Raw genomic sequence first — 22,173 nt, 5'->3', positions numbered from 1 at the left:
TATGAGGCTACTTCCTACAACTCTACTTCATCATCAGTTGGTGTTCTGGCAGTGCTTTTTTTCAGCAGTAATATTTCTCGGTTGATTGCAGAGCGCTGCACATGCCGAAAGTGTTAAGTGTGAAAGGTTATGATGCTGCGTGGACGTCACAAGTTGCACATGCAGTCACCATCCATCCATGAAAACAATTTAAAGTGTTTAGAGGTCAGCTGTCCCATTTTTTACCTGCATAGATCATGTTTCTAACATAAAATAACTGCTTTCTTTTAAACAAAAAAATGATATGAGCTGTAAATCACTAAGTCATGCCTAAAACCTAAACACAAAGTAAAACACGAACACTAAAACCTCATTCAAATCAGATACTATACCACTTGCATCTGTTCAGCAGCAAAGTGGTAGATCATATGCAAACGCTGGAAGTGACGGTAGCACTCTACATCCTGTCCAGAACTGTGGCTGTTATAATGGTAAGTGCTTTGCGAAACAAATCACATTTTCCGAGAGACTCCAGCACAGCATAAACAAGAAGGCACTTGTTTTGTATGTTAGTGGTGTAGACATCTGCCAGATGGTGGTTTGGCTTTATATACTTTGATTCACATGCAAATGACAAATCCAAGCCTTCCACAAGTAAGAAAAAGAGAATGACCCATGAACAGTGTTGGGTAAGTTACTTTAAAATAGTAACTTAGTTACATTACTAGTTACTTCTCTCAAAAGTAACTCAGTTACTTCAAGTTACTCGTTACTTTCAAAGTAACTAGTTACTAGGGAAAGTAACTTTGGTTTTACTCAGAATTCTCTTGTTAATGTGTTGCTTCCATAACTTTGCCAGTCTTCTAGCTTGCTTACTTGCCACAAGTGCACTGTGCCACCGACAAATAGAAAGGAAAAGATAATGTGCATATTTCCACGAGAGAAATCCCACGCCTGGACCGTCATTGACTGCTGCCATGATTCTAGCCTACGTCACAGCGTCATGTGCGCCTTTTACATGCAACACAAAAACTGCAGTCGTGGTGCTTTGATTGTACTCAGAACTCGGAAATTCTGCCTTCTGAATAGGAAGATGTAGGCAACACCAGACTGCAGATGAGCTGCATACAGAGCTGGACTGGGACAAAAAAATCGTCCTGGGCATTTTTGACTAGAGACTGGCCCACCATTATAGGAAAAATCATAAAGCCTTTGAATGAAAACAAACACTGTTGTGACAGTGATGTGCACTGTTTTGATGGTATATATGCATCAATCTATCAATTGTTTGTTGTAAGATTCAGATAATTATTTTTTAAAAGCTAGACATTTTAAATGAGAATAAGAAAGAAAAGTATTTCTTTGTGCCCCCCTTTCCCTGTTAATGCCCTACATGCCCCCCTGGCAACACTTTGCTAGACCCGCCCCTGCACAGTTACCAGCTGTCAGCTACCTAAAAAAGGATCCTGGGGTTATTTGTCTCTCAGAAACAGTTCATAACTTCCCTTCAACTCATTCATGTCACCTAAAAGGTAAACCTGTTTCTCCATCACCTGTTCAGCTCTGATGATCCAGTAAGGACATCTCCTGGTTTCATCTTCATGTTTCCCTCTCACCAGATAACCAAACCATATCATGACCAGCAGCTTTTTTACAGCTGTGGCTCCAGCAAACATCAGCTGATACTAGAAATTAATATTAAATAAATTCTAACGATAGCTGATCAAGCTTAAACGTGCTGCTGTTGTTTAGCGCGACATCCGCTGGTTTCCTCTTTCGGCGCAAAGTGAGCGATAAACAAACAAGAGAGAAAAGCCGATCAGCTGATCATTGATCAGTTTCATGATTGAAGTAGAAACGGGAGAGGGAGGGGGAGAGAATGAGAGGCAGCTGTGCAGCGTAGACAGAATAACTCCAGCTTTGTGCCTTTTTCATTGTAGCTGAAGTCCGGGACAAACTGTTCCTTTTCACCTCAATAAGAAACGCGTAATATTTTCTCTGAATACCAGACGGGACAGTTGGCAACTCTAATAACTTATGAACAAAATAAAGTTCAACATCATTAACTTCATAGCACCACCCAGCTGTATAGAAACTCCGTCATGCTAGCTAGCACGCAGTACGGAAAAAGTCAGAATAACGAAAATAAACTCCACCTAAACTTGGTTTATATCTGACCCAGAGAGACTGCAGGTCATAACTTCTTACCTGAAGTTCAGTTCACACTTGGACCGGCGGCCGCCTCGGGTCTCTTTTCCTTCTGCGTCCCTTTTCCTTCATCCACCTGCTGGCCTCCACCACTTGCTAATGTTATTGAATCTGTGGAAGCTCCGCGATGCCACCACACGAAGTAACGAGTAACGACCCTATCTAAATCCCAGTAACGAGTAACGCGTTCCTAGTTTTGGCATAATAACTAGTTACCGTGCTCGTTACCACAATAATAACGTAGTTACTGTAACGCGTTACTTAATAACGCGTTAGTCCCAACACTGCCCATGAACATGTGAACTCACCGCGGGCATTTCAACTTGTCCACCATCAAGTGTTAATAATGTTTGTTCACTTACAAAGAAGATGCAAGAAATGTATTTTCAGTTTACCGATGAGAGACAGAATATCAACCAAAAATCCAGAAAAACATTATAGACGTTATAAATTGATTTGCAGTATGTTTTTGTGTCATGGCCATGCAGGAAGACCCAAGACCATTCTTCAGTGTTCTGGCAGAGGGATGAAGGATCTCGTTCAAGATTTTATGGTACATGGCCCTGTACTTTGGCCCCTCAATGTGTTGAAGTTGTGATGTTCACTTAGCAGAAAAACCTCACGTCTCCACCTCCGTGCTTGACTGTGGGAATGGTGCTCTTTGGCTCTTCCTCCAAAGGGTCAGGTTGATTCCAAACAGCTGGATCTCAGTTTCATCTGACCACAACACCTTTCTCATGACCATCCTCACCCAATGAGGCAAGATTTTAAATGAAGCTCCAGACTGAAGGCGATTAATTTTATAATTCTTAAATTTCCAAATAACCACACCAGCAGCTGTTACCTTGTCAGCAAGATTATTGCTGATAATAGTGTTTTCTTTCCTTGGTTAAAAAATAAGCAATTCAAGTTGCTGCCATTAGCACTGTTGCCTCATAGCAAGAAGATCCTGGGTTTCAATCCAGTCTGGGGCTTTTGCACGCTGCCTCTCAGCCTATGATAGCTGGGATAGGTTCCAGTAACCTGCCAAAACCCAAAATTGGATAAGTGGAAGAAACTGGATGGTAGTCTTTGAATAATATCGTAATGATAATTTTACTGGATTAACAACTGCATGCTACACCCAATAAAAAACAAGTTCCTTCTGTTAAACCAGTTGACCTATCAAACATGCTAGAAAGGAAATTTGCTCTCTTCTGAGTCACTTTCATGTAACCTCCTAGAAAGGAGGTTACACCCCCCACTGTTCCACAAGAAGAGAATGGATTGGTTTGTTGGGGCCAATGTAGAAATTATGTAAGAAAGGCTGCATTTAACAGGATCGCTAGGTTCAAATGTCACTGCCACAAAGGTACAATGGTGAAGGTGGAGGGGGTCAGGTAGGCAAGAAGATAATGGCCAACAGCTGTGAATGAGGGTAGGAGGAGGAGGGAGGCAGGTGGGAAATGAAAGGGGCAGAGCAATGGGGATGTTAATGTGGGAAAGAGGTTTGATACCTCTCAAGGAGTGAAAAGTATTCCTCCTGCTGCTAAAGGTTATCAGGTTGCAGTTTCAGAGAGGCCTGGTAAAGACAACGCAGAAATGAGCAATCTTGTATCAGTGTGTCACAAACAATACTTAAATACATGTATGATTAAATCACTCGCCACATAGCTCTGTGGATGTCAGTCACTTTCTAGTTAGCGTGGTAAACACTGTAATACCAGCGATGCAGCATTATCATGCTAGCATTTGTATGAAATTGGTCACATGGCTAAACTGTGGAGATTCACACCCACAGGTAATACTACTGTTGCCTGGTAACACAGATATTTTGCTGTGAGGCAGCAGCGCTAACTAGCCAATAATAAGGCCACCGTCTCCTGATCCAGTGTAAAAGGAAATGCAATTAACTAAGCTGACTGTGCAAAAACAGGCTCAAGCACAAACACTACTAGTAGTACTACTACTTCTCCAACACATTTCACTCCCACTGTAAACGCTTCCATGTAAGAAGCAGTTATGATGCAAGATTGTTTTGTAGCATGCTGAATAATTGAGATCATATCCAACCAGTCTGTCACAGAAAAACATGCGCGGCATCTGAAGCTTTAGATTTACTCTAATCACAGCACCAACAAGATTACATGGCCTGTGTAGTTACATAAACATGAAAAAACAAGATATAATCCAGGCCATCTCACCAGCTTTCAGTCTTTTTTTTTCCTAACTGTATATGAAACAAAAGGGCATGTCACACTAACGTTTATGCTGGATCACCCACTCAGCATTTCTCGTGGTTTCAGAAATATTACCATTCATATGCCGAGCCTCTGCTCACACCTTGAAAACTGTGCTTATACACTCCCTACTTCACCAAAGGCAATATACAGCAAATGCTCATTAGTGATCTAATAGCTACAGGGTTTTCCTTTCCAGAAAATGATTAATAATCTACAGCATCAAGACCTGCACTCATAATAATCATGCATTTATTGAAACTAATAACTGACAACATCTTAAACCCAAGAACTGCTGCATTATACATGATTTCCCTGCAGGGTCAAGAAAAATATACTCTGTATGAAACTGCCTTAATTCTTCTACCAAAATATACGTTTATCTGATTGAAAATCAATCCCCTCTCATTTGGGTACTGTGTCATAGTCAGTCCCCTAGAACATTGTCAAGAGCTTCACTTTCAGTTCCTCTCTGGTGGATAGGTTTCCATATTACCAGCTGTTAATTATTCATCTATGCTTGCCTGGCGCCTCAGTTGGAAAATAAAGCAAACCCTTTGGACTAGTGATACAGAATAACACGGTGACCTTTCTGCTGAACCCTGGTGAATTGTCCATTTATCCCCCACTGCTGGTATGAGTGAAACTGGAGCAGAAGGTGGAGATTATTTCTTCATGTGCAAAACGTGTCTCCCACACTGCTCGAGTCCATAAACAGCCAGCAGAGTGTGCGCAGTGCTTGAAGAGCTAGGTACAGTCCCCTTTTGTAATGTGCAAAATGATATCTCTGCAGTGTGACCATCTCTATTACAGCAGGGAGAGATTGTCTTACCATTTGGATTTGCTTCACAGAACACAACAAATTAGCCTGAGCTGCTTGCTCTGGACTCGCAGAGGAGAAAATGTCAGAGGCAAGGTAAGCTGTAAGACAACAACTTGCAAATTTGCTAGGGTAGGTTTGAAAAAAATTACCAAGTCATCAAATAGCCCAAACTTGAGTTAACTTAGAAGCTCAGCTAAAATTAATTGACGGAGTCAAAATGAATCCAAGGACCCCGGAGAAGTTTCCTTTCCACCTCTGCATTAGTTTATTCATCATTAAAATTGAATAATTAAAAGCAAAACGCATTAAAACAGATCTGCTACATACTAATAATAACTGTTTATTCTGAAGCAGCCATTTAACAAATCTTCACAACATGTACAGTAGATATGTCCTTGACAAAATAAACCAGAGCTCATGTCAGTTGATTTTTTTTTGTTGTTTTGTTTTGTGTTTTTTTATTTTATTTTATTGTTGCATGATGTGCGAGCCCTTTTAAAAGTCCTGTATGCCCAAGCCCATCGGGACACTTAAAAATTCAGGAAGCACTCTGGATTGTTGCAGAACGTGGAAGGATGAGGGACACGCACACTGATGGATGAAGCAAAAGACAACAAAGTTATAATTTGTTTGGTTAACAGATTATGTGATATAACAAACGTTATTGTATTTGGGGAATCTCACAAAATATCTCATGACCACACAACTTCAAAATAAACAGATGTTTTACAGCTGTGACTGAAATAAAAGTCTTGAACTTTCCATATCTATTACAAAATTCAAGATTCCCACCACCACAAATAAAAGAAATGAATGGGAAATTCTAATTTATTTTATATAAAACACATTCATGGTTTGTGCTTAAACACCAGTGAAAAGAAAATACATGCTTGCTCATTTATTTACCTGCCCGTGTAAATGCAGAAACATCAATCTCGTGCCCTGGGCGGCTGGTAGTACTGCTGCGTGGGTCGCGTGCGTCTAGGCTGGCCGTCTCCCCCGCGGCGAAACTCTAGTGAACTGTCATAGTAACCATCATCTTCCTCCTGCCATTGTACATTTGATACAGTTGTGATGTGTTACTGTGAGTAATCCACCTAGAACTCATTCATATTTTATCACCTTTCCTCACCTCACTTGATCGCAGTTTAATTAGTAGCTTTCATTTACTATGAACCAACAAGTTCTGAGTTTGATGGATGTTTCCCTATTTTCTTACCATGACATCAGCATCAAGAGGTTTGATGTTATTCAGGAGGACCTCTTCACAATTTCCATAATCGCTAAATACAACCACAGCCGTGGAGCCAGATGGATGAACGGCATCTATTCTGGCATGGTAGAACTTCACACACACAACCAGACAGAAAAAAACAGAAATCTCATTACTCTCAAATACAAACCTTTGAAAAACAAATCAAAGGCACTGTCAATACAAAACGAATCCCGCAGATTCATTTTTAGAATTTTAAACAACTTTAACTGTCAAACCAGCGCTCAGCCAAAGAAAAAGAAAACATCTTAAACACAGCAGTTTTCAACAATCATTAACTATTGCTGTCTCATACATGTAGGGATGACGCACCTTACTGTCTTCCCAGTAAAGTGCCAGACACTCATCTCCAGGTTTCCACATGTGTTCAGAAATATGACCCCTTTCTGATCCTCGAGGACCTTGTCCTTTGCCTTGACCTCCCCTTCTTTTAGACCCTGGGTTATTAGCATTGTTTCTCTTTGGGGGCGGCGGCTCCCTGTTCGGTGGACAAGACGAGGTTTGTGGTTTGATCGGCCCAGTTCTTTTGTGTTCTATAACGCCATTTTGGAAATGAGAAGGATCTCCTGTTGGTATATAAGAACTCTGTGATGACCCCACTTCGGAGCCTCCTCCCTTTGAGTTAAAGTTTGCTGGCCCACTATCCCTTTGTCGCTCAGGGTGATCCAAATTTGCCCTCTCCATCTTCCCCTTCCTCCTGCTGTTGTTGAAGTCTTCATTTCTGTCTACACGTTTATTTCCTTTTCCGTTCGCTTCACTTCCCGCCAAATTGCTCAGTTTTGATGTGGGTGCCCCTCTTCTATGAGACGCCGCTGACATATTCCCACCACCATCTCCATTTCTGGACCGTTGGTTGTAAGATCCACTAAACTCCACCTGCTGCTGAAGGTCTTTTGAATGAGTGGAAGCAGACACGAAGGAAGAAGGAAAAATCTGATCGTCACGCATCTCTTTCTTGTCAGTTTGCGATCTATCGGACATCCCTCGTGACCACCTCTCCTGGCCCTTCCACTGCTGGGCTTGGCCTGACGTTTGGGGGTTGTACAATTAGAGAGAGGCTCCTGGCCAGGTTTGGGAAAATCAGTGTCCCTGTGAAAGCGAGGCGGTCTGTCATTCCTTTGTTGCCTATGGTCATTATGCGAGGAGAACTTGGTCTGAGGTGCGTCTTTGGTGTGATAGTCTGAGTTGTGGAAATTTCCTTTGTTTTCGTGATGTCTCTGTGGAGCCTGGCTCTTTGGCTCTGATAAAAGCAAACAAGAAAAGATCAGCTGTATTAAGAAGTATGGCAAAACAATAATGGGAAAAATAGTGGAGGGAATACTAACAAGTGCTTGGTTGGTATTTCAGACCAGTGCTGATGTCTTGTTGTCAGAAACATGTCTTAGTTTTTCTGACCTGACAACAGCCATCTGTCTCAGTCTAATCAAGGCTCAGTTAGAAATCAGTAGATTCCTCCTAAAGAACTGGCTTCAAAAGGTGCTACAAACATCAGCCATACTTTTGCTTTAATTTGTGTGCTCTCCCAGAGGCCCTCCCATAAGTCATCACTACACAGGAACTGGGTTGGAAGTTGCACACATCTATGTCCCTTACACTTTGTCTCTCTCTTTTCCAAAATGATTAAAAAGAAAAAAAATACACTATTCCACAGCTTGGAATATAACCCACCATCAATGGAGAAAACACCCATTTTGGATTCCAGAAAGTCAAACAATGTGCTCGGTCCAGATGGTCTTCCTCCTGCTCCCTCTTGATCATCTTCATTTCTGGACCTGCCTCTTCCCTTTCCTCTGCCTGAAGAAAACACAGCGAAAAAAAACAAAACATTATTTTGACAAAGATTAAATCGATCAGTTTGAATGTGCACACTTTGTGGTCTCCTGCATCTACATAAAGTATGTGACTTTATCTGCATTAGCCTGCACGTGAGAACTCAACTGAATTTACTTTTAATGAGTTTGTGTTGTACATTTAAAATAGCTTTAGAGTAAACTGTACCAGTAGCTGGTTTGAAAAAAGAATATCTAAGTAATTCAGTGTGATTGGGCAAGTTTCAAGGTAAAACAGGTTGATTTTCACTAATGAAACAGACACAAAGCAATGACTGCATTTAAAACAGAATTTCCATCTAAAACCTTAAGGTGTGCTTTTGAAAAGAGCAATAAAGTGTGTGCCTGCAATTTCTGGTAAATGCAACAAAAAAAACCCCTGCCACAAAGGACCTTTAACTAGGCTGCCGGTGATTTTCATTGCATTTAAAGAACCTCCACATCACTCCTCCAACCTCAATCTGGCTCTGCAGACATAAATTGTTATGCGGCCAAAGTGGGCTAAAGGTGCATCTGGGGCTGTGTGTGTGTATGTGTGTGTTTGTGTGTATACCTCTGGGTTGTGGCTTGTTAGACTCTGCAGCCGCAGGGCCAGGTCTGCTACCAGAAGATCCAGTCAGTAGGCTGTTCAGTGCCACTTCAAGGTTGTTATTATTGTCCATCAGAGCCTGTCGAGCAGCTTCTCTGTTAAAGCCCATCTCCATGATGTGCCTCAGAGCGCGTTCGTCAACCTACCCAACAAATGACAGGAAATATATTTGTTGTATGGAAATCAGAGGAAGATTACATGCATATGATAATTATAAGTATAATTACGAGGTTATAAATGCAGACGTTTAGTGTGACGCACCCAGGAGCTCCCTTTTAAATTCTGTTTTACCTGTGAGAGCCTGTTGGTGTTGGAAACGATCGCAAACACTACTCCCTCGTCAAACACTACAATTTTACGTTCTGTCCTATTAATGTCTTCAACCCAAACCCTTCAGACTAGAGAAACTGGCAGGACACAACAAAAAGCAAGACAAATGGACTGCCACTTGATTGGAAAACCTCACCAGGGCTCCAATCCATTTACATCTCCACAATATTATAACCGATGCCTCACCCAATCTGTGAACCATGAAATAAGACTTCAACCCAGACTAAAGAAACCACAGAAGAACACAGAGCAAGTTTGAGCCTTTAAATTGCTTTGTTACAGTGAATTGGGACTTCAGTAATGTGAGGTAAAGCCATTATTTCAACAACGTTTTTGTGTGTGTGTGTGTGTGTGTGTGTGTGTGTGTGTGTGTGTGTGTGTGTGTGTGTGTGTGTGTGTGTGTGTGTGTGTGTGGAGGGTGTTGGATTATAGTTTGTGTTCTCACCAGCTCTCTGTAGTTTCCATCTTGTCTGCTTTCTGTTCTTTCAGCCCGGTCCTCCCGTCTCCTCTGCTGGTAAGACTCTCGGCTCCGGGAGGAGGAGGCAGCATTGGATAAATTGCCGCCTGCATTTCCTCCACCGCCAAATGTGCGGGGGCCCTGACAAGGAAACAACATTAGGATCAATAGAGCTGCAGGGTTGGACAAAGAGAAAAATACAATAAAAGAAACAGAACTCTGCAAATGGCAACGTAATTATGACTTTTAATTTGAAGAGTTACACAACTGTCAAAGGCAATTAAGGTTGAGGTGAATGCCGATAAAGAGCATATATTTTTAAATTGAGGCCAAATTAAGTCACTTGTGCAGGACGTGCAATCGATAAAGCAGCAAATTTTGCCCGCATGGCAAAAACACTGGTCCCGAAAATTAACAACTGAAAAGCTAACAAGTGATAAAGGTTTGGATACCTCTTTGGTCTTGGCCACCTCAGCAATAGCCGCAGTCCGCTGCTTTTCAAACTCGTCGTTCTCGTCAGTGCTTTTGACCACAGTGTGAGTCTGCAGGGTCTTCCTCTGGTCCAGTTCTCGGCTATCCACTTCATCCTTCCTTGCACACTTCTACAGGGAGAGCGAGAACAAGGCTGCAGAGATCATCACTCGTGTACGCTCTCTTAAGTACAGAAATTAGTGCGCTTGACAGATTGCACATTTCATGGACTCAAACTAGAACCAGATGAATTCATCTGGTTTTTCTCAAACTTGACTGTGAACTGTATTTAATTTCAAAACAATTACAGATGGTGGCTCGGTGCCAATGAGATGGAACTCATCACTTCCTGCAGCTGTTCCTCGACTGCACCAAGTGATGATTTAGTCACACAGGCCAGCAAATGACCGGAGCAATGATATTTACTTTTGACTAGGTTCAGCCACTCTTTGTTTCAATAAAAATCAAACCCTGCGACTATTTGTGGGTATCTAACATAACAGGTTGTATTAAAAATGATATTCGTCATAGTAACAAGATTATGCTTATGTGAAAATGATGAAGGCCTGGATTTCTGTCTTATTTAGTTATCGCTCACATAATAACTCACCTTCCAGTGAGGACAGTTTACTATTTTTAAGTTCAGTAATTTTCTGTTAGCCAAAGAAGAGGCACAAAAACAAAAGGATTTGAGAATGACTAGCAGACAACAGGAAATCTATCTGCATTAATATCATTAGGATCATCATGTAAGTAAAACTGTTTTGAACTCAGAGCTTGAGGTAAAAAGACAAAAAGTCTACCGTCTAATGCCATGTAAACTAAATTCTTCTGACTGGAAAATGTCTGGTAGAAACACACCACAACTACACTTTTAAAAACATTCCTGCTGTGAAGCATGATGGTAGAAGCTCCGTGCTGTGAGAGCGCCTCTGAGTAGAAGCAACCAGAATAAGTAAAACTGACTCAACTGACAGAACATAGATCCAAGCAAAGCGCAAGCACACACATTTGCTTTCCAGCGCCAAATACCTTGGAACAGAGCAATCTAAAGCGACCCAAAGCAGACTTACTCAACACCAAGTCCTGGAATGACCCCGCATTAGTAAATACAGTTACGCAGAAGATCCAGAGGCTGTTAAATAAGTCCCAAATGCTCCCCTGTCATAAAACTTTACAAAGCTTGAGCAAATCTGGAAGGAAAATCCCAAAATCCAAGTGTGAAGCTGATACCAATGCATTCACTTGGAAGCTGTGATCCTAGCCGAGACTCAGACTCAGTCTTTTTTAAAGCTTTAAGTATTCTGTGTATAATAATAGTCGTTAAAAAAAAAGAAAAACGTTAGCAAATAAAGCATCTAATTATTAGTGGTTACCTTGACGATCTGCTTTTCATGTTCACAACGCTTAATCTCAGCTGCCCTTTTACATCAATTACTAGAGCTTTTTATTTTAACAAAAATGCAACATTTAAGCCTCATGTTGCTGGCGGGAGATAACCTGCCACAGGACAGTTTGATTTTTAATTCTGCTTTATTACACACACAGCGATCAAACATTTTAAAGATTCATGAAGGCGTAATTGTTCCAAAAGATCAGAGAGAACATTGCCAAGATAGGGACACTCCTGGCGCCAGATCTGTGTTTAGTTCCTTGCATACATTTATGAGGTTACTGCTATTCACTACTGCCTGGCTTCCATTAAATCACTGCTGAAGTATCATTTCATATTAATGTTCCTGTCTGTATTAATTTTGTTCAATTTTTATGTTATTCTTTCTGGTTTTTGTTCTTCTTAGAAACATTTTTTTAAAATATAATTTTGGATGTTTTGCTTTTTAAGTGAACTATGAAATGTTCTTCCTCACCTGACCAAATGGCACGAAGGGAGGAGGTCCGCCTTCTGCTCCAATGTTACTCCTGCTGTGTTTGGCCAGACTCTGCAGGATGAAGGATAAAGGTACCCCTTTTTTTTTTTTTTAAATACAAAACTCAGATAAATACAACCTCAGCAACAGCTAATGATGGCGTAGCAGAGGCCTTTATTACACATTTAAAATGATTACTAAAATATGACTTTTGTCTTTTTAGCCAGAGTGGCTGATCCGTCATTAAAATATTGACCCTCACCCTTTGTAGTTCCCACTTCTCCACCATGTGATCAACCTCTCCTCCAAGGACAGAGATTTTTGAATCGTCAAGCAGTAAAAGACCATTTTTAACCTGGACTGTACCAAGAAGCTTCACCTTTGTTCCTGGTGGGGTGTTAAAACTGAAAAACAAAATAAAATAAAAAATAGTAATAGAGAAAACAAAATATTAAGACTGAAACGCAGTATGAATGATATATTTCTATACATTTCTTTTTAAAAGCTATTAAATTTTAAATATATGTGTGGGTTTACTGCATATACACCCTATTTCGTTACCCATGCCACTTTATAAATGACATGGAGCATTGCCAGCAGATGGGTGGCAAGGCTAGGAGAGACTATTAATAATCCCAGCTGCTCACCCATCCTCATGGTAAATTAAAAGCCCCTCTATCTCATCAGGCCTGATAAGGCCTCTGCCTCTCTCATTAGGAAAGCACAGGGACTTAGAGGGATTTCCAGCTACTGATGCCGGATGCCAAAGCAACAATTAGGGATTTCACTCCAAACCTCTGGGATAGATGCTTCTGCTGCTATCATGATAGAAGTTCACATGATAGCAGCAAATACAGGAATAAGACGGCAGTCATCCTTGATTCAATCACATACAAATGCACTATTCACCCTCAGTGTCGCTACTTAATTGTCATCTCTCTGTACTACATCACTGTCTCGCACACTGAACAGTCCTGTAATCCAGCTCATCCTTCTTTGCCTCTCACTTATGGCCTCACGCACACTAAAGCGGACACTTTCATAAGAAACACTAACCGGCGCTGTTGCTAGCCAGTGTGTGTGTGCCGCTCATAAAGGGGGGATTTGTTCTGTTCTCTCCTCTCTTCCCATCAGGAAGTCAAGGCCCACATTCTGGCCACTCCACCTGTACAGACTGGCTAGTCACCATGGCAGCAGTCACCAAGGCCACGGTAGCTTGGATGGAGATGTAATTAAGGCTAAGAATTGTTAGATCAGCTGCCACGGCGAGGAAATTGCAGATAAAGGGAAAATTCAGACATGTGGTGGGGTGAGAATGTTGACAGGGAGGTGAAGGAGCAGGGTGTGTGCAGAATGTGTTTGCAAAATATGAGAAACCAGCTGAATGCCCCCGATTTGCATCTATGCAGCAAACAGAAAAGCAGCTTTTACATTATCCATTTTTAAATATGAGACAAATAAAAAAAATGTAGGATTTTTTTAACCATTTATACCCCTTTCACAGATATTTACATTACACTACAGCCTGTTATTTTTAAATGCAACAAAACTGTAATACCTGATCTTAGACAGATGTTTGAACTCCAGTCCAACACAGGTGGTGTGCCCATCTGTCATTTGCAGGCGCAGCATTCGCGGCGCGCCCTGGGACTCCTCGTGGTCTTTAGGAGCTGAGATGTTTCTCACCTTCTGCACCTGGAGGACACATGGACCCTCCAACTGGCCATGTGCAAAAGACAGAAAAATAAATAAATAAATAAAAAAAGAGGTGGCTTGAAAGGCAAATCTGCATGTGCGGAGGAGGATTACAGCGAAATACTGAAAAACCCTCTAGGAGTTTTCAGTATGTATTGAGGATTACTCCAATTTTTAAGGCAAAAAAAACAAAAACAAAACAATACCTCTTTCCCTGTGGCATACTTAAATCAGCACAGGTTTATTTATTCCTCAAAATAGCCTCAAGGCTTACATTTAGAGCTACAGCGACCACTGTTGTTGAATGCTTTTGTAAGGACTCTTCGCACAAAGTTTGATTTCTACACCTGGGAAAAGATATGTGTAAATCCTATCTACATTCAATACTACATACAAAAAGTGTATAGTGCAATACAGCGCAATTTATGCATTATATGTACAAGGCAGAGTGCATTACCAGGGTATAATGGGGTGTATCATATTCGGAGTCTGAAGGGAAGAGGAGGTAAATGCACATAAAATTACATGTTTTGATATTTGGGTTTTTCCCCCCTCCATTTGCTCGATTTTACTTTCATGGGCAAAGAAGTGGTTTCTTGACCTACATTTGTTAGTGTGCTAGGGACATCTAGTGGCAATAATGAAAACTGCAGTTCTAAAGTTTCCTTTCAACAGTGGCTCCAGCTCATCATTTGTAATAGTTTCATAAATTAAGCACTGCCACAGAGTTGTAGCAATATGTATGCCACTCACCTTCTCAGTTCTTCCACTGTTGATATCAGATGGTAGATATTTTCGCCCAACAGTTCTAAGATCAGTCTGCAAAACAAAAGCTGCTTTATTAGAATATATATAATAATCATATATTCATGTAATGAAACAATGCACATGTGAAACAAAAACAACAAAACACATTTTTAACTATTCAATCAGATGTAATCTCACTTTTTGTAATCTCACTCCACATGGTGGAGAGAGTGCAACTGTGCACTATTGCAGTAAAACAGTAAAACCAGTATATGCGCCAATGTATGGAGTAATTTTGATATACAAGAATCAGGATTGGAGCTCATTGCTTTTTAAATCCAATCACCACTTTATTTAACCTAGCTTTTTAACAGAATTGTATTTTTTAAAGAGGATTTCATTTTTCCTCCAAACCATAAGAGATCAACATTAAAACTACAAATGTGTCTGCCTCCCAAACCAATTTTACAACCACTTTTTACCGCAGAAAACAATATGTCTGAACAAAATAAGCGCTCCAGGTAAACCAAAAAAAGCAGCCAGAGTAGCAAAATATCTCTCTAATTAAGATACAATTAAATGCACCATTTTGCTAGCAAATCATCAGTGGCTCCAATTTATTTTTATGCCTAGTCTGACAATGTTAATAACTTTAAGCCCCTACAAGTACCACTCTAAATTTACTACAAGTTGATTAAACCAGGTATGCAGTAATATCTAAAAGTACAGTGTGAGACCTTTCCGCAGCACTCCATGCTAAACCTTAAAGGTCAGTGTTTCTGCAGTAAATGCACTGACTGTGCGTTCTCGACTCGTTCGATACTGCAGGTCAGGTCTGTAGCATCTTTGTCATTCTAGGAGAAGAACCCTATATGAATGTTTATGGTTCCTCTTTAAACATTTTCATTTTGTTTAGCTGCGTATCAAATGAAAAAAATTCTTTTTTTAAATACACAATTATAATTAACAGATAATTCAAATACCCACATTCATTTCATACTATTAAAATGAATAGATTCCTGGTTTCATGATGATTGATGATATAATTTGAGAGGGCAGTCATTGAGTGATTGAAGAGGGAAAAGGATGAGTTATTTCTGGCTCAGAAAGGTGCCTTTTAGGGATGAATAGAATAGCATGAGTGAATGGTTCTGCATAGAGTAACTACAACAGGTTTACTTAGATTCACTTGTTTGGCAGATATTTATGCATGTTTCTGTTATTATGTTTGATAAACTAGTAGTATCTAACAAAAACTAGTAGTGTCTAACCAAACTAGTTAAAAAAATGCCAACTTTTAGTACAATGATGGTGATTTTCCTTAAACTCTAAAACTCAAGGCAAGGTGTTACACGGTAAAAACATTCTGTATATGTGTTTGTGTTGCACTTACATCAAGCGCAATACGAATTATGTCACTATGTGTTATTTTCTCAGCGGATCCTTTCAGTTCTGCTATGCCTTCATCACTGAGGTACCTGCAAGATGAAAAACAGAGCAGAGAATACAAGTGAAGCTGGGAAAGGCTTCAGACAGTCTCATTTCAACATGTTTAAACAGACTGTTATTATAATCAACTAAAACTTATCTAAAGACGGCGACAAATACTTGACTGAAAAAATAAAAACTGCATTTTAGCGGACATTTTTCTCTTAAAAAAGACTGATATTAAAAATAAAATGCAAATGGTAACGTCTTTGGTTTTAATCTTTTTTTTTTAGTTTGGTCAAATTTATAACACGCATGTGGAGGTAATGCTGTATTTATTTATTTACTGTGATGTCAAGCGTCTCCATAACTCCATAAATTGTTGTGTGTTTGTATGCTAATACTTATTCTAAATGTCATACATATTATGATTAATAAATAATCTCCTTTGGGGGGGAGTCAGGATGGGAACCCCAGTTAAAACTCTGCCAAATCAAACATGTGGAGATATCTGCTGCAGGGATCACAGTTGTATTTTTGTATTTTCTCATTTGTTTTTAATTTTTATTTCATTTTTACTTTTTGTTTTTAACTAAGTTTAGTTTCAATTACTTCCCATAGTGCGTTTTCTTGTTTCAGTTTAGTTTGTGTTGTCTGCAAATGTTTGGCTTTAGATATGTTTTTATTAGTTTCAGTGTTCCATAAGGTTGTTATTATATGGACGGCATATGTCAGAGGCGAGGTTTAGGAAAATCAGTACACGTATTACTACTAAAAACAGAACTTTTTGAAAGTAACTGTGTCACAGACTTTTAGACAGAGTGTCTCTATAAAAACATTCATCAAAGCCTCTGTATTTTTATTTATTTTAATTTTGCAAGTTCTCAAATGATTTTAGTTAGTTTCATTTTTAAGTCTTTCTTTAAATCTTTATTTTACATAACTAAATTGGGGGGTTTTGCATCTAGTTTTAGTTTAGTAAACTATAATCACGTTAGTGCTGACCCCTTGTGACAAGGGAGAAACTCAAAGTAATTTTACTGTAAGATATAAACAGTACACAAACTAAACAACTCTACTCAAACAGCAAAACATGACAAGTCAAATTAACTCTCCCATCTAATCAACACAATGCAATTACAATTCTACTCTATTACAGTTAATTCATAGTTCAGTATCACAGAAGTTTATAAACTGCTTGCTTCAAGACTGTTTTACAATTCGCGCAGTTTAGCAATAAACTGATTCAGATAACGAACTCACCTCCTTCCCAAAACTAAACTGAATATATGGGAAGAAACAGCAGAAGAAATCTGTTTTCTTTTTATCATGAGTTACGTTCACAGCCTCTTTGATCTGATCAGATGGTGTGCATGACAACAAACGTAAACAACCTCGGGACCACTTTTAAATTAGTTTATCTGTACATTACGGACAGAACAGTTATTATTCATCTCTGTTAAATACATATAAGACTCTAGAAGGGATAACAATTAAGTAAGCAAAACCTGAAGCAGTAAGTGTTTAGAAGCTGCATGTGGCTAAATGCTAGCACTCATGTCTAGCTACTGCAAACTGCTGCTGGGATGTTCTGAGTTTTAAAAGCACTGCATGTTTTAACTATATTAACTTTAATATGAGCCTCAGATTTATTTGATTGGCCCTGCATATGACGTTATCACTGTTTGTTCATGCAAAATGCAGCGCCACACTACGCTGTAATAATTGCATGCTAAGTGTGTATTGCATAGCTAGCGTCATTTATCTCGCTAGTTTGCTAGCCAGCCTCCAGCACAACTAATTACGTTGCAAAAACACACCGAAATCCAAAGTGTTAAGGTAAACCTTGTACTTTAATTTTAAGTTATAAGTACGCTAAATAGTGTTTTTAGAAAACATCAAAGAGTAGTAGTAGTGGTAGTTGTATTAGTAGTACTAGCTAGCTCTTTGAAATTAGCTCACATGCTACCTACCAGCCCTCTTTGGTCAGGGAATCTGTCACATCGGTCATTGTGCTTCCAAACTGCTGATGGAGCAATAAGGACACCAAGAGTTTTAAAGTGGGTTCACTGGAATAACAGCTATCTCGTCCTGTAATTCATATTCTGCTCCAGACAAAGCTCGCTAATATCAGTACTGAACGACTCTACGGTACATACGTCACACAATGACACTGTACAAGTACGGAGTGCCGTGAGGGTCTAAATAGCGTTTATATATATTTTTTTTCATATGATAAAGCAAAATCTACTTGTCATTCAGTTTAAAGAACATCCGTTTAAAAGAAGTATGACAAACAATATAGACTCTAAGACATGCGAATTTGCATATTAACGATCAAGGAACTGACCTCCCAGCCCATTGTTCCTTCAGTGATGCTAGTTTCAGTCATTATGCAAATATACTGTTTATAAGCCTGGAGAAACCTGCTGTTAGATGAGACCGAAAAGGTCACTAGGATGAGTGATGAAACGTTTCTCCCACTGAAAACGCTATGAACAGAATCAACTTTAGGGGAATATAGACTCTGGTCACCTTATTAGGTACACCTGTTCAGTTGCCCGCTGTAGCAGATATCTTATTCAGCAGCGATGCATTTAGGTACGTAGACACGGTTAAGATAATCTCCTGACATTTAAACTGAGCATCAGAATATTAAAGTGACTTTGGCTCCAGCAAATAATAATAATAATTTTTTTTTAAAAAACTAAATAAAATAGAAACTAACCAGTGAGCAGCAGTTCTTTTGGTAAATGCGTTTTGTTGATGCCAGAGGTCAGAGGACAATGACTAGACAGCTTTAAGCTGAAACATTAATTAAAATAATCACTCATTACAAGACTTATGCAGAAGAGGACCTCTCACTCCGTAACACATCACTCCTGTCAGCTAAGAACAGTAATCTGAGGCTACAGTTCACACGGGCTTACCAAAACTGAAGAAACACCAGAAACATAAACGTTGCTTGGTCTGATGAGTCTTGATTTTTGTCTGTGAGAAGGTTCTTAGTCATTCAGGTCATAGTAATCTAAGGAAAGAAAAGCATTTTGGAGTTCTTTAAGTTTCTTGTAGACGTTTCACCTCTCATCCGAGAGGTGTAACATTTTGGACATTCATATTTTGGACAGAGAAGATAGTTTGAAAGAGGCGTGAAACAAGCCATCTACGTCCACTGTGAACGACCATCTTTGAACAGAGGGCGTGGCTTAGGACACCAACTGTCTGCCAGTTTTGAGATCCCTTCTCAGATGCCTTAACGCCCACTCACATTTTAGTCATTTGATTTCAGTAAGTCACATGATAGGGTGGGGGCAAGGTCTCACAGTGGGTTCACCCGAAACCTTGGCTGATAGTGACCCATTATAACACCCATTATAACACCACATCCTACCTTAGTGTTGTTGCCTATCATGTCCACTTACTACCACAATGTACACATCTTATTCTAGCAATGTATAATTAATGAAGTGGCCAGTGAGCGTATGCAGATATAAATGTAATTTTAAGTATGACTTTATATCCAATAATTTTGGGGTTGGTGAACACAACCATGGGAGAAGGAATAGGTGGAGTTCCTTACACCGTTCCTGGACAGTGCTGAGTTAACTGTGTGTATGTGTGTCCACATACAAACCTCTACAAACCTCAGAGTAATACTGGAGACACACAGCAAGCATGCATCAGCTGTTCCTGGATGCAACCGACTACTGCTGTTACAGGTTTGATGAAAGGGACTCAGACTCAGCCATATACTAATCAACCATGCAGTAAAACCACATGATGAAGAAAAGTGGCCTCTTCATAAGGCCTATGATGTTCAAGCTGTGGGCAGTACTTTGTGGGAATATTAATAAGGTCTCAGTGGGTCCGATATGACATTTTGTAAGAAATAAGATACGAGGTGGCAGCAAAATTAGTTTGAACAAGAAGGATCATCTCCAGCAGATTTCTTACATTAAATTAATTGGTACTGCATTACATGTTTTTGGAATTTTTATGTCTGAAAATAAAAATCATGTATTATCTAAATAAGTGCAAACCATTTAAAAATATTTTTAAAGATGACATTTGATACTAAATCATTGCACAGCCCATTGATCAGAAAATGCTTTTAATTACTAATAATTATTGCTTTTTCTTATAATAATCTTCAGGCTATATAGAAGAACTCCTTCATTAATAATCTTCAGGCTATATAGAAGAACAAATGTCAAGAAAATAGTCTGTATTGTAAAATTACCTAACAGATAAATCACTTACATTAGTTTGTGTTAGATTCGTTGGCTGCACATCCATAATGTCAATCTCCCATTCCACCACATCCCAAAGGTGCTCTACTGGACTGAGATCTGATGACTGTGAAGGCCATTTGCCTGCCATGTGATTGGCTGATCCACAGCCACTTTATTAAGTTCACCCAATCGGTTCAATGACTTGCAGTAATGAGTCACTGAATCAGTTGGGTGTTGAGTGTGGAACGTAGAGCAGCTTTATTTTTTGAGCAGTAAGGGTATTCCATATCATTTAAGTGGTGCTCGACCATTAACTTGTTCATGCTTTATCCTTTTCTGCTTAAGGCTCAGGTGAAACCTCTACTCTTTTTCAGGAATTTGAGGCATGATCTCATTCGGCTAAATTGTCTAAAAGTCCAGTAAACAAAGCAAACGGGGGGGAAAACACATACATGTGTATTTTGGATGTTGCTTCCCTGACTACTCTGAAATAAAACATGTTATGAAAAAAATCTTAAAATCACTGATGCATAGTTATTATAAATTTCCAGGATAAACAAAATCACTTAAGGAGTTATGCAAGAAGAATTTGCCTGAATAGCTTGGTGGACACATAATGTGCAGGCTTAAACCTAATTTATTTTTCAGGCACAGAGACACTCTCTGTAGACATGGAAAATGTGAGTGTTTCTGAATGCTGATATCTATTTGTTTTCTTGTGTATTTAAACTACTGTATAACATTTGTTAATTAACAAACGGAAAAAAGACTTATGGAAACCACCACCACTTTGCATGGTTCGATTATCTCTGAAACCTAGGGCCAGTGGTGCCATCTAATTGAAACCACAAGATGGCAGTATATGCACACTGAAAAGTTAAAGAACGGCCAACTCTCCGTGCAGACGTTGTAACAACATTTGAAGCTGCTTTCAATGTGAAACATAGAAATGGTCTGCTCCACTAACAAAGCTTCATGGTGAGGATAAATTTACCCTTATTAGGTCTGAGCCCCTGTGTCATTGTGATAGTTGTGAAGTTCTCAAATTCTATGCAGTATTCAGCACTGGTTCTTTGCATCCCTATAACCTCTGACTTTGATATGAGATTTAATTTGTGTCAATTGTCATTCTTTGTTGAAAATATCTTAAACATTTACAAATATAAATATATTTCTACCTAAATCACCTTTTTACTGATAATCCTTGAAGCTGTTTATCACAATCAGACGTGTTAATATGAACTCTACCTTTAAAAAAAAGCAAATACAAGAAAAAGCAATGTCAATGTAGAATTGAAATGCTCACACTATTAAAGTATGTAATTCAATCAAAAAGCACAAAAAAACAAACCCATTCAGTCAGATTTGCTGTGTGTGGTATGATGATTTAAACAGATCAGCTGCGTTATCAGTACAAGGAAAATTCAAAATTTATATTATTTGGCATTTGGGGCTTTTGATTATATATCCCTGTGGCTATTCTTTGACCAACTTGGAAGACTCGATCTCTCATTGTCTGAGAGGATTAGCGAGGCATAATGCCACAAGGCTTGTGTTTGGCTAGATGAAGAGTGTTAACACATTGCTGGCAGTCATGCAGACAGCCCTCCAGGGATTGAAGGAATAAAGGTCTTTCAAGATAACAAGATTTCAAGAGCTTGAATTGAAAGAAGGTCCAATTTAATTTCATAGCTGAAGGTTTCATTTAATGGTGACGTCTGACTCCACTTTTAGCCTTGGAAAAACAAAAAACAAAAAAATTCTGAAAATTATAATGTGCATACCAAATATGTTTCTTCTAAATCACATGCCGGTGTATCTCTGGATTTATGCGATCTACCTATGAGTGTGAATTTGGTCCGGCACACTGCATGATTGCAGACTAACAAAATAATAATTAGAGCATAATTGTACTGAATCACTGCTCAAGTTGGCCAAGACTAATGCTTGAAATATAAAGGCTGAGCTGTACTGTATCTTTGTGTTCTTATTTTTCTGATTTTGATGTCTGTGAGACATGCTTTC

The 22,173-nt window shown here is 39.3% G+C and overlaps 1 protein-coding gene and 1 pseudogene across 2 annotated transcripts in view; one reads left to right on the top strand and one right to left on the bottom strand.

The window, feature by feature from the left end:
• Window positions 1-5,751: 5,751 nt before the first annotated feature.
• LOC146583930 (tudor domain-containing protein 3-like) lies at window positions 5,752-18,089 on the bottom strand (annotated as a pseudogene). The gene is made up of 14 exons (XR_014893020.1): window positions 17,890-18,089; window positions 15,882-15,966; window positions 14,495-14,560; window positions 13,605-13,765; window positions 12,309-12,450; window positions 12,047-12,118; window positions 10,160-10,309; window positions 9,696-9,848; window positions 8,885-9,062; window positions 8,171-8,296; window positions 6,815-7,742; window positions 6,449-6,574; window positions 6,136-6,275; window positions 5,752-5,820 (listed from the first exon to the last, which is right to left on the bottom strand). The product of XR_014893020.1 is annotated as a tudor domain-containing protein 3-like (transcript).
• A 2,730-nt stretch (window positions 18,090-20,819) lies between these two features.
• Window positions 20,820-22,173, top strand: part of LOC146583929 (furin-1-like) — a 30,954-nt gene continuing 29,600 nt past the window's right edge. Inside the window, 1 exon segment of the mRNA XM_085268578.1 lies at window positions 20,820-20,828. Coding sequence (XP_085124704.1) covers window positions 20,820-20,828 — 9 coding nt within the window.

Source organism: Mchenga conophoros, linkage group LG1 (assembly GCF_057382185.1).
Source record: "Mchenga conophoros isolate Kocher_MC1m ecotype Shallow Benthic linkage group LG1, M_conophoros_male_GT1.1, whole genome shotgun sequence".
Taxonomy (NCBI): Eukaryota; Metazoa; Chordata; class Actinopteri; order Cichliformes; family Cichlidae; genus Mchenga; species Mchenga conophoros.
The sequence above is the reverse complement of the archived record's forward strand: the minus strand, read 5'-3'. Positions and strand labels throughout refer to the sequence as shown.